This window comes from Capricornis sumatraensis, chromosome 5 (assembly GCF_032405125.1).
Source record: "Capricornis sumatraensis isolate serow.1 chromosome 5, serow.2, whole genome shotgun sequence".
In the NCBI taxonomy this organism is placed as follows: Eukaryota; Metazoa; Chordata; class Mammalia; order Artiodactyla; family Bovidae; genus Capricornis; species Capricornis sumatraensis.
The window spans coordinates 64,917,626-64,937,116 of record NC_091073.1 but is presented as its reverse complement, the minus strand read 5'-3'; the positions used below and the strand labels follow the sequence as shown (position 1 = coordinate 64,937,116).

The 19,491-nt window shown below is 40.6% G+C and overlaps 1 protein-coding gene across 2 annotated transcripts in view; it reads right to left on the bottom strand.

The window, feature by feature from the left end:
* The window catches only part of ELMO1 (engulfment and cell motility 1), a 568,923-nt gene that overhangs the window by 365,319 nt on the left and 184,113 nt on the right, over positions 1 to 19,491 (bottom strand). For both annotated transcript variants that reach the window (XM_068972512.1, XM_068972513.1), the window contains exons 6-7: positions 17,287 to 17,456; positions 4,611 to 4,646 (exon numbers count right to left, since the gene is read on the bottom strand). In XM_068972512.1, the coding sequence (XP_068828613.1) occupies positions 4,611 to 4,646; positions 17,287 to 17,456 (206 nt within the window). The remainder of the gene's footprint in view (positions 1 to 4,610; positions 4,647 to 17,286; positions 17,457 to 19,491) is intronic.

Sequence of the window (19,491 nt, the reverse complement as noted above, 5' to 3'; positions counted from 1 at the left end):
GGAAAGGATGGCAGTGCTAAAATGTTATTACCTTCCATATCAAGGGACTCACTCACCTCATCTTAACTGAGGCAGCTACAAAAGCTCTTATTGAACTCTGACACAGATGTTTATTTCCACTGCTAGAGGAGTGATTCAGGTTCCAAAGAGGAAAGGCAAGAGACAAGATCCTGTCTCTGAAATCAGTGCTGGGTGCAGAAGATCAAGGCTGAAAGGATTACCAATATAAAGCAACCACATGGCACATGCGGGGAGCATTTTTATTTGTTTAGTTTATTTGTTTTTTTTATAAAGTGCTAAGCTAGAGATTTTGCAGTACTGGCTGCCACAGATTAAGCTGACTACAAACTTTACATGCTGGTCGAGAGCCATGTCACAGCCAACACACCATGTGTGCTGGAATGATTTAAATAAATGTTTCTCATCAATTCAGTAGAGACCATCTTCTTTCCAAGAAAATTCAGCCAATCTCAAAGCATTTAAATTTTATGCTGTTAGTTTTATCAAATAGTGCTTCCAAATGTTTTCACTGGGTGCCATGCCCAAGAGAGAAGCAGAGAAAAGATGAAAATAGAGACCACTTTTAAAGTTATTAATAAATAATATTGAATATATCCCTAATTGCCAAAGTTAATAACTTTGTTCTACCCTGCCTGTTAAGTTTTTCCAAGTATTTTATTTTTGTGGTAAAACTTATAGACGCAGAAATGCATGGATTTCTAAACTGCCCCACTGGACATTCCCTTTAGAATCATAGCATGATATATCAACATACATTCTTTCAGCTCCTTTGTTGAAAATTTAGCTGTGGATCAATGTTAGACTCTTTATTCTATTCTATGGATCTGTCTATCCTTTTATATCAATATCACAGTATGTTAATTACTGACTTTGTAGGAAGTCTTTAAGTCAGTTAATGAAATCTTCCAACTTTATAGATTTTTATGGGTTTTTCAAGATTGTTTTGGCTCTTCTAGGTCCAATGCATTTCCTTTAAGTTTTTAGGGTTGGCTTGTAATTTCTTTTTTAAAAACTGTATTGCATTAAACCTAATTTGGGGAGAATTGCTGTCTTAACAATACTGTGTCTTCCAATCCATAAAATGCTGTATTCTCTACTTATTTAGGTCTTCATTAATTTCTTCCAGCAATATTTTTTATTTTTCAGACAACAGGTATTGATGTCTCCTGTTAAAATTAATTCCTAAGAATTTTATCATTTCTGACATCTGTAAATGGAAATTATAAAATTTCATGTTTCAGTTGTTTGCTATTAAAGTATAAAAATATATCCCTTTTACATACTAATGTTATATTCTGAAACTTTGGCAAATTCAGTTATAAGATCAAGCCATTTCTTTGTAGATGCCTTAGGATTTTCTATAGATAGAGTTGGTTTTACTTCTTTTTTTTTTTAATATGAGTAGCTTTAAAAATTTATTTATGTTTGGTTGTGCTCCGTCTTCATTGCTGCGCAGCTTTCTCTAGCTGCGGCAAGGGAGGCTGCTCTCTAGCTGTGGTGTGCAGGCTTCTCACTGCAGCGGCTTCTCTTGTTGCAGAGCGCAGGCTCTGCAGCGCATAGCTCTCAGCAGTTTAAGCTCCTGGGCTCTAGAGCACAGGCCCAATAGCTGTGGCATGCAGGATTCGTTGCTCCAGATCAGGGGTGGAACCCGTGTCTCCTGCACTGGCAGGCAGATTCTTTACCATTACCATTAAGCCACCAGGGAAGCCCCTATTTCTTCCTTTCTGACCTTTTATTTCTATGCTGACTTATTGCTAAGGCTGACAACTATAGTACAATGTTGACTAGAAGTGCAAAAAGTGAATATATTTGCCTTATTCCCAGTTTTTAGTGGGAGGAGTGGGGATTCATCTTCCAACATTAAGTATAATGCTTTTTTTTTTTTTTTTTAGATAGTCTTTATCAGGTTGAGGAAGTTCCCTCTATTCCCAGATTGCTGAGAATACTTATGAATGAGTGTTGGATACTATGAAATGCTTTTTCTGTATCTGTTATCTATTTTCTGTATCTATAAAGGTGTTTTTTCTGTTTAAGTTTTCTCCTTTATTTTTCTAAATCATGGTGACTGATTTTCAGATGTTAAACTTCCGAGATAAATCTTTGTTGCCACAAATCTTCTTTATACCTTTCTTGATTATATTTGTTCATATGTGTCTGGGGAGTTTTGTACCTTTGTTCATTAGGTGGCCTATAATTTTTATGTCCTAAGTTAGCTTTGTCAGGTTTTGTTATCAGAGTGATACTGGCCTCACAGGCCTCATGAAATGATTGGGAACTTTTCCCCACCATCTCTCTTCTCTGCAACCACATGTGTAGAGTCAGTATTTCTTCTGCATGTGCATAATAAAGCTCACCAGTGTAACCAGTTTTCACTGTGTAACCCCTCTAACAGTCTGTGTTTATACTGAGCTTCCCACTGGGTTAGCTGGAACTGTCAGACCTACACCTGCTTCCTCTTTTCTCTTCCTTTCAGAGGCATCAGCTCTACCTCACTATCTGAAAGGTATTCACAGCCAGTCTCACTTTGTGCCACAAAGTACCACCCATCCTCCAGTAAACCTCTTACTCTCCTTACTCCAGCTCAGCACTAGCTGCTCAGGGGACTAAACTGACACATCAAAACTGACCCACGAGGAAACAAAAAATCTGAATACCCTTTGGGGTTCGCATACACACATGTACATTCACACTTCAGTGATCAGTGATATATTTGGGCAGAATTCATATATGTTTATGAGGGTTTCATATCCTCTGAGCCTCCTTTCTTTCATGGATTTTCCTTAATTATCTAGTTGCTCTGCCAGCCCCAAATTATGTCGCATGAACAGAGGAGGTATGTACCACCAGTAACATTAAGACTGAGGGTTTTTATCACTCCATGATCCCTGGATGGGTCTTCCCAGGTGGCGCTAGTGGTAAAGAAACCGCCTGTCAACTCAGGAAACATAAGGCATGTGGGGTCGATCTCTGGTTCGGGAAGATGCCCTGGAGGAGGGCATGGGAACCCACTCCAGTATTCTTGCTTGGAGAATCACCAAGGACAGAGGAGCCTAGCAGGCTACAGTCCATAGCAGGCACAGAGTCGGACACGACTGAAGTGACTTCTCACACATGCAGAACGCATGCTACCTGGATGAGCAGGGATCCTCAGGCAAAAAGCTATAAACACACAAATCTCATCTAGAGCCAGTTTGTTCTCTCACAGACTGACTTACTTCTTTCTGTCTGTTTCAGTTGCTATTTAGTTCCTTAAATACTTGTTTTTAGATGTTTTTGTTTGCAATATTTTGTCTAGAGGTCATGATTGTTATCTATGGTCCTTAGTCTGATTAGGCTACTTTGCCATTACCAGAACCAGGATCCTGAGCATTGATTTTGTCCATCATAAATAAAAATCATGATTCACACTTGCAATGCCCCTATATACCAAAAGATTAAAACTGCTGACAGACAAATTTTAAGAAGTTATTTTGGCTGGAGTCCAAAATTTTACATTAACAAATTGTATGAGGTTATTAGAGAAGAAATAACCAGTTTGAATTCCAATACCACCTCACTTTAACTTCTGCATCAAGGAAATAATGCTAATTTTACTCATCTTGTGTTGTGGATAAAAGTGTGAATTAGAAGTAACAAGTGTAAACATTTAAACATTGAGACAGTGCCCAGGACAGAGTAAATTCTCAACAAAAGATGGATTCTATTGTCTTTACCATTAAGTGTTTCTACTGTATTAAAATATATATCAAAATTAGATTTAAGGAGCTTTATCCTAAAAATTCAATGTTTCTGTCTTATTAGAATTTAATGACTGAAGAGTTCCTGCAACTAATACTTTTTCTAGTGGGACAGGTAAGGGAACATGAAAGCTTAGAGACCACTATTACACTGTTCAGCATTTTCTCTGGAGGCTTAAAAATAAGGTGCACATTTTCAGATGCTGTTCAATCTTCCTTCTCAAGCTGAAACTATATGCTTAACAACTGGGCAAAATGGAAATTCGTTCAGCCTATTACAGAGAGTTTATAAGATCCTATTTGGACTCCTCTTGTTTAGTGAATAATAAAGGCACTGAGGAGGGAATACTCTGAGAAAGAAGTTTTGAGATCTCCAGACACAATTATCATGCAATTCACAAATATATGGGTGACTGAACATTTTCTCGGACTGAAAGTAAATAATTTTCCTTCCATACTTCAATCTTCAATATTTTTATGTGGATCTTTTTCTTACCACGTCATTGAAGAAAATCAAAGATTTTTGACTTTGAACATTACATAGGCCACAAAAAAGAAAGGTTTTGTTTAAAGTAATACATAAAATTATGCCTAGCCTTGCTCCAAGAGAAGGGTAGCAATCCTGATGTGATCATTCTGTGGTTACAAACATAAAACACTCTACCACAAAGCAAAAAGAAAAGGGAAATAATTTTTTTTAAGAACCTGTTTATAAGAACATCAAAAAGAAAGCAAAAAAAAAATCACTCAAAATATCTAGACACATAGTTACACAATCAGAGGACAGAGTTTAATTGTTCAGAGAAGAAGGAAGTGTTACATCATCTGTATCAACAGATCAGAAATTCTTACCAAGGCTTCATGATCTTCTGCAATTTCTGGTATCGTCTGTAAAGTTCAAAAACAACCATGTAAGGCGCATGCATGACAGCAATGGATTTCACACAAATTACATATCATGAAGAAAGCCCAGAATGAGCTATATGACACTTATTTCATTTCAAAACATTTCTCCAAGTAATAAATTTGCATTTATTAATGACACAAAACAATCAAAAATAGGGATTAAACTACTATAACCAACCTAATGCAATTTACTTTTGAATAAAGGCAACAAAGGGGGCTTCCCAGGTGGCTCAGTGGTAAAGAATCCACGTGCAATGCAGGAGCGACTAGGGACGATGGGGGTTTGATCCCAGGGTCAGGAAGATCCCCTGAAGGAGGAAATGGCAACCCACTCCAGTATCGTGCCTGAAAAACCTCATTGGCAGAGGAGCCTGGCGGGCTATAGCCTATGGGATTGCAAAGAATCAGCCACAACTTAGTTACTGAGCATGCACACAAAGGCAACAAAAACACTCCCTTTGGCTCAGAATGAGTATATATTCAACTAAGGAGGACATCACTAGAAATAAGGGGGAGCATATTTTCAATGAAAAAGTAGAGCCACAAAGCCTTAATCCAGTTGTTCTTTAAGTATATGCTCAACAGGAGAGAACTAGTTGATTATCTTTCTTTGGTAAAATGCCCACTAATTCTACTTCCTCTTTTCTTAGAGGGAAAAAAAAAGTGCTTCTTCTGAAGGAAGACATTATGAGACAGTGCAGCAGTCTTGGATGACAGCTGGCCCTCAAGGATCACAGCCTGCAAAACAAGTACACAATCAACAAAACTTGTCTGCAAAATAGGACACTTATGCTTCTTAAAAAACTAAAGATTGGGTCAAAAAAATTAGGTAATAAGTGATTCTATCCTTATCAAACCACTTCCCATTCCTCAAGCCTGCCAAATCTGTCTGGCATTAAGTGTATTCGTCCCTCAGTTGGGGGAATACCCTTCCCCTCCTTGTCAGACTAGCTAAACCCTACCCCACATTCATTCCAGGCTCCTCTGTGAAGCCTCCCTGACCTCTGATTTCCCCTCCTTGACTGGACTGAGTGTGGCACCCATGTCCGCAGTGCTGAGAATACACCAGGCATTTGACTTAGGACATCTCACAGCCCTTCCAGCACCATGAAGGCAAAGGCTGGCTCTGTAACTCAACTACTAACTATACCATCAGGCACCTGCAGAGTAGGTATTCAATTCAGAAGAAGTTAAATTTCACATTTCAACCACATAAATGTAAATGTAACCACTTCAGAAACCCAAATGGCCACGAGGTGATCAGATCTAGTATTTGATAAAACTGGGGAGTTAAAATGTACGTAATCTTGCTCTTCCTCCCCTCTTTCTCCTCTTTTACTTAGCTTTATCAATAAATAATATATATAATTAATTAAATAATATATTATATATATATTCAGTGTATATATATACACTGAATAAATGCACTACCTAAAAGTTGAGGGTTTTGTTCTATTTGAAGGACTTGGACTGAAGCCCATAGTACATCCTCTCAAGATTGTTTCTGAGGGACTGCTCCAAGGCCTTAAGGGAAGAATCAGTATCCAAAGGAATTTTTGCAACAAAAACCAGTAGTCAGAACATCAAGATTACTGTTAAAGACAAATCAGACTTCTTAAGCTAGTGGAGTTAGTGCTTTTCTAAGTACTAGAAGATGTAAGAGTCTGGGCTCATTGAAATCATTCCTTTGATAAGCACTTTAACTATCTAGTGAAGGAAATGGCAACCCACTTCTGTATTCTTGCTTGGGAAATCCCATGGACAGAGGAGCCTGGTGGGCTACACAGTCCATGGGGTCGCAAAGAGTTGGACGTTACTGGGTGATTCTCCCTTCACTTAGCTGTCTAGGGCCAGTATCCTGCTTTTCTCCATCAGGAATCCGCACAGGGAGGGGGTGCAGCTGCAGTGGCTTATGGTTTGATGGCTCTAATGTCTTTCCTTTTTTTTTTTTTTTTGGTCATCCAGTGGTTAGGACTGGGCACTCTTGAGAAATCTATATGCAGGTCAGGAAGCAACAGTTAGAACTGGACATGGAACAACAGACTGGTTCCAAATAGGAAAAGGAGTACATCAAGGCTGTATATTGTCACCCTGCTTATTTAAATTATATGCAGAGTACATAATGAGAAACACTGGGCTGGAAGAAGCACAAGCTGGAATCAAGATTGCTGGGAGAAATATCAGTAACCTCAGATATGTAGATGACACCACCCTTATGGCAGAAAGTGAAGAGGAGCTAAAAAGCCTCTTGATGAAAGTGAAAGAGGAGAGTGAAAAAGTTGGCTTAAAGCTCAACATTCAGAAAATGAAGATCATGGCATCTGGTCCCATCACTTCATGGGAAATAGATGGGGAAACAGTGGAAACAGTGGCAGACTTTATTTTTTGGGCTCCAAAATCACTGCAGATGGTGACATGAAATTAAAAGACGCTTACTCCTTGGAAGAAAAGTTATGACCAACCTAGATAGTATATTCAAAAGCAGAGACATTACTTTGCTGGCTAAGGTCCGTCTAGTCAAGGCTATGGTTTTTCCTGTGGTCATGTATGGATGTGAGAGTTGGACTGTGAAGAAGGCTGAGCGCTGAAGAATTGATGCTTTTGAACTGTGGTGTTGGAGAAGATTCTTGAGGGTCCCTTGGACTGCAAGGAGATCCAACCAGTCCATTCTGAAGGAGATTAACCTTGGGATTTCTTTGGAAGGAATGATGCTGAAGCTGAAGCTCCAGTACTTTGGACACCTCATGCTAAGAGTTGACTCATTGGAAAAGACTCTGATGCTGGCAGGGATTGGGGACAGAAGAAGAAGGGGACGACCCTGGATGAGATGGCTGGATGGCATCACGGACTCGATGGACATGAGTCTGAGTGAACTCCGGGAGATGGTGATGGACAGGGAGGCCTGGCATGCTGCGATTCAGGGGGTTGGAAAGAGTCGGACACGACTGAGTGACTGAACTGAACTGAATGTCCTTTTTTAGCTGAGATGGCTGGAGGACATTTTTCATCCAGATCTATAGTAGCTTCCTTTTCTTCTCCTTCAAATTGCCATGGACAGAGTAAAAGAAGTAGGTGGCCATAGAGAGGCAAGGCTGAGCAGAGTTTGGGCCCTTTCTCAAGAGCCAAATACTACCCTCGACTAAAAGGAACTGGGGCTCCTTGGAGAAATGACTCTGGCCAGGATTGGGGCAAGAAAAGACCAAGAAAAGCCCAGAACATTTCGTTGAGCCAAAAAGTACAGAAATGCTCAAAGAATAATGGGAACCAAGGTAGGACACAGAAGACAGCTTGAAGAAGTTTCCAAAGCCATACTGGGGACACACTGAGCCTCAAGATAAATAATAATGGTGATGAGTTATAGCCCACGGAGTAAAACAAGAACAAATGGGCCTACACTGCTTTAAAGGTAGTGTGCTGGTACTGTTGGAAGAACTAAATCCTAGGGAAAAATATATAAATCTGATTTGTACCACTTTCCATTTCCCATGTTACCTACTCAAGATTCTCTCTTAATTATTTACAAAAGGGGTAAAAAGCATTACTGGGAGATACTTGGAAGGCACTATCTTAACAAGTGGTCAAAGTGAACATCAATAATAAGAGAAAGATCATGCGCCATTAATAGGATGCAAAGAAACAAACACAAGCATTTGTGATATTCTAGCATGTTTCAGAGGGAAATTAGTGTCCACAGTTTTGTCTAGTGGTGAATTAACTGACTTCTTCCCTGCAGGTGAAAAACTAGTTTTGTCTCTATTGCAATTCAACATTCCTCTGTTTCACGCAAATTTGTGTCCTTTGACTCTTCCTTTGAACCGTGAAAACATCTGCCCAGTTTCCTCATATCAAATGAATAACATACACTGTTGTAACATATGCTCAATTTTATATCTGTATGAAAGCCATGCTTTTACCTTTCCCTGATAATTACCTTTTAATTAACTACTTTTTAATAAACCTCAATTGGAGAATATTCTAAAGATGGCTGACCTATGATCTTGAAAGTGTCAAAGCCGTGAGAGAAAAGGAAAGATTAAGGAATAGCTCCAGACTACAAGAGATTATACTAGGAACCAGTGATTGAAACTTACATGAGTTGTCTGGCAACAGGAGGTCCCAATAAGGCAGAAAGTGCTGCCACTAAGAACTAACCAGGAGAATTCAGGAGGGGCCCAAAGGAGGGTGGAGAAGCCAATCCATATGTCCCACCAACCTCCCGAAATCCTTGCTGTAATCCATATTAGCTGAGAGATTGCACGCACAACCAGGAAGTATGCTGAGTCAGACCAAATATGGGCACAAGCAAGATGACTGCCCAGAGACAACCCAGAAACTACGCATAACCATAAAACCTGAGATTGTGGTCCACAAGGCAGAGCAGTTATTCTGGGTTCCTGTACCACCTTGCTGCTCTCTGTCCAGGCACCCCTTCCCAATAAAGTATTTTTTCTTTTATTTTGTCAGTACTGTATCTCCTAGAACAATTCATTTTTGAGTGTTCGACAAGCACCTACTGTCCAGACCTGGAGAAGGTCCCCCTTCCTGAAACAATTAGGAGAAGGCTGGACAACTGGGTGCAAGGGGCTCTCTGGGATTAGATCTTTGGAAGGGACACAATCAGGACAACTGTTGAAACTTGAGCTTGCAGCTTTTCCATTAAATTTGGAACTGTTAAACTAATTGAACAAGCCACCCTTTAGAGGAGGAGGCTCTAATACTCTGGCTGCCTACATAATCAATCCAAAACCCGAAACCTACAAATGCCTCCAGGTTAGGAAATGGAAACCTAAGGACAAGCAACCAGACTTGACTAACAGTCTAACAAGGCCCTTGCTTGTTTCCACTTCTCTGTAAGAGACTCTTCCCTCCCCAGCTAGCTCCTGTGGATAGTGTTCCTAACCACTTCCAGTTTGGCACTGACCAATTCTAACTGATTTCTGTTCAAATATACTCTAAAAATGTTTTGCTATGGGTCAGTTAATCTTTTAAGAGAACTGCTTTAAAATTAATGCTTGTCAGAGATGTGTGTGTGTGTCTGTGTGTGAAATATATAAAGCAATCAGAGCAATTTTTCAAAATAACCTTCTGGCCTCAGGCCTGTGCATCCTTAGGTATATATAAGCGTGTGTGTGTGTGTGTGTGTGTGTGTGTGTGTGTGTGTGTGTGTGTGTGTGTGTGTGTGCGTGCGTGCGTGCACGTGTACCCCTGTAGCAGATTCTGGGTTTAGAAAGTTCTTTGCCAGAGTACAGAGAGAGAAATTCAGTGTTTCTCACTTCTCTACTTCCTCACCTTGGCTTCAGAGAAACATAAGCAGAAGAGGAATTTTTTGTTGTGATGTCTGTTTTTTATCTGAAGTTCTCTCTCTTTCTCTCCTTCTCCTTCTCCCTCTCTCTCTGTCTCCATATATATCTACTTTAAATAAAACATAATCAGGAGAACAAATGATTCTCCAAAAACGATGCTTCACAGTGATCAGAAGCCCCTCACCTTAGCCCAAGCTGTGGCATCCTTTCCCCAGCAGAAGACAAGCTCTCCTTTAAACAGGCTGTATGACCCCTTCTTATTTCTCTTATGAGAGTGATGAACAAAGACACAGAGACAAAGCAAAAAGGGATGGGGAGGCGGAGTTTCAGCATAAAGAATTTTCTGCCACACAACCCCCAACAAAGCCCAAGAAGGTCGGCCCCTTTGGCATTAGTGATGCAAATTCCTGGCAGGGCCCCAGAAGGGCTGCTCCTGTTCAAACTCCCTGAGCTCTGTGTCCTGCAGCGCCAAGAAGGCAGACTGAGGGAGCTGGAAGACTCAGCCAGCTTCTCAGCTGGGGCCCACGGACCACACAGAGCTGCTTCTTTCTGGTTCGGCCTGGGGAGCCGCTGGCTCCTCCTCGTGGCCTCTGTCCGAGGTGAAGTACAGGACACGCATGGTGTGACCTGCCCTTGGCGGCTGGCAGAGATTCCCTGATCAATCGGGCCTGGCCTGGACCTTCCACAACAACCACGGTTTATAAGAAACACTGAATTCTCAGAAGCAAGAGCCTGAGTTAGAGCCAATAATCCGTGTCCGTGAAGCTTAGCAAAGTCACTTTCAAAAAAGAAATTTATCTTTTGTGTGAAGACAAAAAAGGTCACACATAGTCCCAAACTGTCATATGCACGACTGTGTCCTTCCCCTCCCCACCAAACAACACACGTTCTGTGTCTAACCCAGTGTCAGGAATATCTGGCATTCAAAGAATACATACTTAGCTAAATGAATAAAACCTAGAAATCCACTCTCAAGTGTGGGTGCCAGGCAACATCAAGGCTAAGACATCCTTTTGCATGCTTAGTTTAGATCATCACTGAATTTCCACACCTGACACACAATCACAACTCTTGACTCCAGCCAGCAGAAAGTGATCTGAATCCTCAAAGTTTAATATGAAACTGTTTGTATATTAACAATGACAATTTATATAAACAACACACATAGCTATACACATACCCGAACATCCTCATCTGTGTCATCTATATGACAGAATGGGGAGGAGACTGACAATTTATACAACAAATGTGGTTTGTTTTTAGGACAATTATTTAAGGGCTTTGCTGTGCTGTGTGCTTAGTTACTCAGTCGTATCTGACTCTTTGTGACCCCATGGACTGTTGCCCGCCAGGCTCCTCAGTCCATGGGATTCTCCAGGGAAGAATACTGGAGTGGGTTGCCATGCTCTCCTCCGGGGGATCTTCCCGACCCAGGGTTCGAACCCAGATTTCCTACATTGCAGGTGAATTCTCTATCATCTGAGCCACCAGGGAAGTCCACTGAAGGGAAAGAGTCCCATAGTTATTTTAGATATCTCTAAAATAACTATGGGACTCTTTCCCCTGTTGCTAATATAGCCAAATTTTGGAGAAATGACATCAACTAAGCAAATAAAAAGTACTTGTAAATTCCCCAGATTAGTGAAAACTCCTCAAATACCTCACTGCTATTTTTCTTAGGAAAGCCAGGATTCCTAAGGAAACACCAGCCCAGTATTGCCCAGAGTGTTAGGAATGGACATACTCCTACAAGAAGGGTAAAGTACAAATTAGGACATGTCAGCAAGCTATGGGGCTGTTCTTATTTTAAAACAGCTTGAATACGTGCATATCCACTGAATTAGTAATTTCATTTCAATAAAATGATTATTCACAAAGATTCTGCTGAAAGAAAAACCGATGAGGGAGTGTTCACAATCATAATAAAACCTCAAAACAGTAAATATCCAACAATAGGGGAAGAGTTAATTCCACTCTGCATGTCCTTCAAATTATCATATTACACTGCTTACCAACTGCACTTTAACAGAGCTTCAAAAATGAATTAATAGGTAGACAACAACCTAGAGGGGAGGGATGGGGGGATGGGAAGAACGCTCAAGAGAGAGGGGATAGATGTATACACATATAGCTGATTCACTTTGTTGTACTGCAGAAACTAACATAACGTTGTAAAGCAATTATACTCCAATAAAAAATAGGCAGATAAAAATTACGAAGGGAATAATATTTAACGACATGGCACTATTGCTAAGCACAAAAAGCAGATTACAGAGACCATTAATATTATAATTCTACTTTTGTAAAACCTGTGTATGTGTGTGTAAGCCTGTGTGTGTGTGTGTATCTATAAGAATGTACAAAAACAATATACATCCAGATGTTAAAAATATTTGCCTCTGGTAAGGCAGAAGACAAATGATTCTTATTTGTTTCTTTCCGCTTACTTACATTTATTTTTAAATAATAAATGAGTTTTTGGTAAATATATGGATTTAACTTTTTTCACTCTTAACTTTTCTGCCCAGGGTGGTGCTACTGCTTACTCATATTCCAAGGGCGTAATTTGCCTGTCATATTGCCAAGTGGGAAACTGGAAGGATCCTGCCCTTTCATTCTTGGAAATGTTCCTCTGTTCTTCTGATTGTTGAACAGCAAAAGGGCACAGAGTAAACCATCCAGTTGTGTGTGTGCACAGCAGCATAGACAAAGAACACGGTGTTTAATTAAAACCCTAAGAAAAGCAGTGTTATTCACTACAATGGATTTAAAGTTGCAGGTACAATTTTTTTTTTCTTTCAAATAAAACAAAATATATCATTTCCGAGAATCTTTTAATATCTATCCTTAAAAAAAAACACAGGAAACAAAAATAATTGCCCATTCCTTAATGGATACCATTTCCTGACTCAGGCTGGAGAAACAAGTTTCCCCAAAAATGTATATGCTTCCACATCTATCTTTCAAGCTGACACTAGGAATGGAATTTCAAAATTATACAAGAATGGAAAAATGAAATTCAACTTTTAGACACTGTGTTCTGCCAAAGTGTCACTGCCTCTTGCTCCTTTGTTGTTCATTTTTTCCCTGTAGTCTCTCCTGGTACCAGCTGGAAAGAGACGTTAAAAAGCTCAGCCTTGGGTAATGGCAAGCAGGCAAGCAATCTTTGAATCTCATTATAGCTCAAAGTAAGAAGAAAAATTCCAGCTACATTTCTTCAGCGTTTCCTAAAAATTTCCACAGGTCCTGCTCGGGAAACTGCTGCCTTTCCCACCTGGAAGTCTGCCCAGGAGTCATAAGTAAATGCCTTCCAAATTGCAGGATCTATTTAATTTGTGCAGCTTCTTTCTATTCCAAAGGTTTCCTGTTAATTAATTAAAGTCTTGTTTAAGTTTAATTGAGAAGCTGAGTTTCCCTATGACAAAAAGGTCCTTCTCTTTTCCTTTTCATCTGAGCAAAAGGTCTGAAAATAACTGTTCATCAAATGAGCAGCTTCCTAGCATGAATGGCAAGACCTTGCAGAAGGAAGTACAGCTCCGGTGCCCTCTTTACTCCTTCCCTATGAGTAGTGTGACTTTGAACTTACGCGCAAAATGGTGATGAGGGCACACACCAAGGTCATTCAGAGAGATATCATCCCTTCCCAGTAACAAGTGTGATGGGAAAGTATCAGAGACAGTGCAAACCAGAACACACTCAAGATCTGGTCTTGAGTTCTGTTCATCTGTCTGCAATCAAGTTGCATATAACAAACTGGGATGGCTTACAGATTATAAATAATTAAAATATGAATGAGTATGATACACTTTGGGAGAAAAAAGAATTCAATTACTGTGGTTCACATAGAGTAAATTCAGTATTGACATGTGAAACCTAGTGATATAATTCAGATCTGCTGTCCCCAATGTTCATTCTGTAGGCCACTCTGTAAGTCAAGATAAATTACAGAGTAAGGCAACAGCACAGATGAAAACCACTAAGGTTGACCAGGCCATACATAGTATCCGTTTTTACTCTTTCTCCTCTCAAGCACAAGTGGCAGTGTCTCCTTGATGAGTGTCATGGGGTGAACTGTATCCCCTGAAATTCATATACTGAATTCCTGTCCCCGATACATCAGAATGGGGCAGTATTTGGAGATAAAGCCTCTAAAGAGGTGATTAAGTTAAAATGAGGCCTTTAGGGTCCTAATCCAGTCTGACTGGTGTCCTTGTAAGAGGAGGCAAACTGGACAAAGAGACACCTCGGATGCTTTTGATTAGAGGAAAGACTTTGTAAGGACATAGGAAGAAGGCATGCATGCCAAGGCACTTCAGTCACGTCCAACTCTTTGCGACTCTATGGACTGTAGCCCTCTGGGCTGCTCTGTCCACAGGATACTCTAGGCAAGAATGCTGGAGTGGGTTGCCATGCCCTCCTCTGGGGGATCTTCCCCGGACCCAGGGATCAACCCATGTCTCTTAAGTCTCCTGCATCGGTAGGTGGGTTATTTACCACTAGCACCGCCTGGGAAGGCCTACAGGAAGAAGGTGACCATTAGCAAATCAAAGAGAGAGCTGCAGAAGAAACCACGCCTGCCAACACCTTGAGCTTGGACTTCCAGCCACCAGTACTGTGGGGATAGAAATTTCTGTAATTTAAGCCATCTGCTCTGTGGTATTTTGTTTCAGAAGCCTTAGCAAATGAATATAATGAGAAACTAAAAAATTAAAGCTCCTAGCATGCATTCTCCCTCATTGTCAAGTATATAACTGCCAACCTCCAGAGGTTCTGGAGCTCAGCTCCAGTCCTCTATTTAGGGTACAAATCCCATGCACTCTGGTTTTCAGTGTATGGACCATTGTAATTATAATTATGATTGCAGTTCTAATAAACCTGGAAGTATTAACACAGTGTCATTCTGAATATGCCATAGTTTAAGCCCCTGGATACTTAGGTATCTGTGGCAGAACCACCTAATATTAGCAGATTCCACTGAAACTGGTTCTAGTACATTGTTTTTGATATGTCAATGCTGAGATTTAGATAAATCAATAAATGCGGGAACACATTTATGTTTTTGTTTAATATATTACAAATGTAATGGAGGCAGAAGCTCCCAGGGCTCACTATCCCACCAGAAGCGGTAATGGGTGTGAAGCAGGGCCTACCATGTATGGCAAGCTCATGAAGTCATCCACAGTCACCAGTAAATGTGTTTGTAATCACAACTCGCAATCCACTGTCCACTAGTAACAAGAAGTGAGGAATCTGATACACTCCTCACTGGATTCTAGTCTGGAGCTTCCGACAGACAGAATCCTCTTTCTCCTTTTCCGTGGGTGAGCCTCATGGATGGCTAAACTTATTCAACTTCCCTTCAAGTTTCTGCTTCAGGCATCAACTCCAATTTACAGTAACCACTTTGGATTTTGATAACATCCAGAATCTGAGATTCCCTGTCCTACTCCAAGTCCATGTTTGCCAAAAATTTAATAAGCCGAGTTTTAGTCATCATTTTAAAAATAGATAAGGAGAGAGTTGGATGCATCACTGGCTCAGTGGACATGAATTTGAGCAAGCCCTGGGAGACTTGAAGGATAGGGAAGGATAGGGAAGCCTGGCATGCTGCAGTCCATGAGGTCACAAAGAGTCGGACACAACTGAGCAGCTGAACAACAACAACAAAATAGATAATATTGTCTACAACTGACCCTTTCCAGATCACCCAATCCTGATTCACAGTCCTCTTGAATTAGACTCCCCCCCCCGCCATTATTCACTCCTAGATGTTTACTCTACTTGTCTGTGAAGTAAGACCCCCCCAACTCCAAACTCTGGAGAACATTCTAATATAGGAGATATTTCTATTATTATAAAACATGCTTTTTGAAATAGAAAGAAAGAATCTTTTATTAGCCAATAGCAGAGGCTAAATAATGCCAAGCGTAGGAGGAGACAGGAAGGAAGAAAGGAAGGAAGGAAGGCAGTGGGCTGAGACAGGTTTCTACTGTGTACAGTCATCAGGTCATTCTTTAAATCACCACATACTGAAGACAGATTTAAATGACCCAGGTTTAAACTGCAGTTCTCAGTGATATTTATTATTTCCTAATAAATACCTACCCCAGCTCTGCACATTATTCATTTGGCATATTACTATGTAGTTGGCTGGCTCAGCATCCCCACAAGGTCTAATTGGCATACTCTAACAGTCTTTACCAGTAGCACCTGACCATATAGAAATGAGCAGTTTCCTGTGGACCCTAAGCTGTCATTCTGTGGTCAAGGGAATGATCTGTCCACACATATAAAAGCTAGGTCCATCTAGCTTCTTAGACTCCACAATCACACCACAGAATCAAACCTTTCCCTAAGAAGATGAACTCCTCAATCAGAAATGCCCATTCCTTCCTTGCTCAGGACAGAACTCAAACTCCTTAAAGCCCATTCACTGACACCCTCCTGTAAGGTTCCATGAGATATAACTGGTCCAACCTCTAGACTCCCAGTCCTCAAGAGGAATTGCACCTCAACTGAATTCTGCCTCTAAAAAGTTTTGGATAGCAAGATTCACATCTTGTAAAATTTTCCCGACTTCTAATTTTTTGTACACAGGGGGTACCTAATAAATGCTTATTGTGCATACATGCTAAGTTGCTTCAGCTATATCCGACTCTTTGCCACCCTATGGACTGTAGCCCACCAGGCTCCTCTGTACGGGGGATTCTCTAGGCAAGAATACTGAAGTGGGTTGCCGTGCCCTCCTCCAGGGGATCTTCCCGACCCAGGGATCAAACCCATGTCTTTTTACATCTCCTGCATTGGCAGATGGGTTCTTTACTGCTAGCACTACCTAGGAAGCCCAGTGTTTATTGTACTTAATGGTAAATAACTAAATACATATATTTGATCAGTCAAATGTTAATATAAAAAATCAATTACTTTAGGGATGCTATTTAGACCTGATTTAAGACTCTGAAATCTAAGGAGGTATTCTAACTTTCTTTAAAAATGGAGTCAGGGGAGGAAAATTCTTTTTGCAGATAAGCAAAGGATGTGAGGGATTTATATTTTAAAGAACTATAATTTGTGTTGGAAAGGCCCTTAGAGATAATGACCTAATATTTCTCCTTCTGAATCTGAAATTTCAGACTGTGTTAGATACTGACTAGTTTGTGGGTGGAGAACGTAGTGATCCTTAACAAAACCACACCCCACACACTATCTTAAACGCCATTTTTTTTTCCTGAGCCTAGACAATTTCTGGTATTTAAAACTAGAAATTCTAAGAACAAGGAAAGTATACCCAGAATGAAGTCTAGATAAAAGGTGCTTACTCGGTGCCGCTTTCCACCATCTGTGTCAGGAGAGAGATGCCATCCAGATTTATAAACTCCTGGGCAAACGTGACGTCCCGGGAAAGGCTGGCCAAGTCCTTCAGGGCTTCCAGCTTGGCATCCATACTCGATGACTGGATTCGCTCATGGAGCTGCTGGGCGTTTTGAGCCTCACCGGAGAGAAAAACAAAGCAAGGAGTGTTCACAGAGGAAACCACCACAGATCAAAAAAAAAAAAAAAAGAAGAAACAAAGGCCAAATGCACAAGTTTAGTTAAGTATTACAAACCAAGGGAGGTTTCCAACCATAATGACATCACCTTCAGGCAACGCTTGTCAATTTCACAACGAAAATCAGTTGCCTTTCTTTGACAGGACCCATATTCCCATCTCAAGGAGAAGCAAGAGCCCAAGAACAGTAAAACCCTGGAAATGGAGTGGGTATGGCAGTGTGGAGGGGAAAAGGGGGAGAATGTTTACTTTTTAAGTAAAATTATTATCTATAAATGACAAAAAGCTATTTGCTTAATTAAGCAATTGCACAAATTTATACAGCATGTTCAGCCGTTCAGTCAATACTCTGAGTAATAACTGCCTACACAAAATGTTCAAAAGCGTCATTAGACACCCAAATAATCTTTCAGGCTTACTGAAAATCTTCCAGCACAATACAACAGAGTTTGTAAATTCCACTTTTCAACAACATGTGTTTCATGTGCATTAGTTATTTACAGCATGAATTTAAAACAAAGTAACTAAACAAGCAAACAAAAATACAAAAAATAATTTAAAACCACATTAGCAGCTTTGCCTACAATTAGAGTTCTCATTTTTAAAGCATTGGCACCTGGCTTCTTGTCCCTGTGGTTTTCAGGGACTAGCAGCCTAAGAAAGCAACATTGATGCAGGGGTCTAATCGACAAAAACTCAGCCACATTAGGGAGGGGCCTCAAGAAGGTATGTTGAGCAGCACAAACGGTTGGTGCAAAGAAAAACCAGAAGGAACAGGCCTGGGATGTCTGCATGGACAGAAAGAGGACCAGTGTGCCTGGGGTTGGAGGGCAAAAGGGAGCATGTAAGGAGGTGAGGACAGGTAAACAGACTGGGCCAGGTGGGCTAAGAAGTTCATGAGCAGAAGCAGCAGAGCTGGAGGAATCCTGGGTGGTGATGATCTTCCCTGACTGATAGCATGAATTTAAACATCTAGACAAATGTGTGGCACCTTTGGAGCTCTTAAAATAGCTTTCATATTCAAACACTGGCAGCAATGAATATATAAATGCACACATATTTGCATAAACCTGACCCAAGGAAACAAATCAAGATATAGCCCACTGTTATTGATAAATTGTAATGGTCTGCATAATATTTTGTTGCAAGCTTCACTTTTCAAATTTTCCATGAGTCTGTAATATCTTTATATTTGGGGGAAATTTTACATTATTAAAAAATAAAATAGCCTTAAAATAGTTTTGATTTTCCAAGCAGTTAGAACAACTGAAAAAGACTCTAATAGCTGTGCGGGTGATTGTATCAGAGAGTAAGTATTATTTTCCGCCATTGTCCTAGGATAGAAAACAAGTTTCATCTTGAGTCACTCAGATAGCACGGTGTGGCTGCCTAATGTCCTGGGATGAGAAAGTTTTGGGCCCAAGCTCAGAGGCAAACAGCCTCTGAGGGATCACCAGTGGACACAGAATAGGTATACACAGTAGATGTGTGCCAAGTATTTACCATCTATGCTCTTTAAGGTCCTAATTAGAGCTTTTCCCAAGGAATTTCCCAAATGGTTCTGGGTCCATGATACCAACTAAGAAGTAATCAAAAAAGTCTATAGGTTCACAGATATTTTCAAATGTGCACACAATATTGCCCAGCAATCCAACCAAGTTTTCCTGGACTGTCTGCTGCGTGCGTACTAAGTCATCAGTCATGTCTGACTCTTTGTGACCCTATGGACTATAGCCCGCCAGGCTCCTCTGTCCACGGGATTCTCTAGGCAAGAATACTGGAGTGTTGCCATGCCCTCCTCCAAAGGATCTTGCCAACCCAGGGACTGAAGGTGTGTCTCTTAGTCTCCTGCAATGGCAGGTGGGTTCTTTACCACTAGCGCCACCTGGGAAGCTCCCTCCAAAATGACTCACACATTTTCTTCTTTCCTTAAACTCCCTCATTTCCTGCTTCCCTCACACTGGTGATCTTGCCT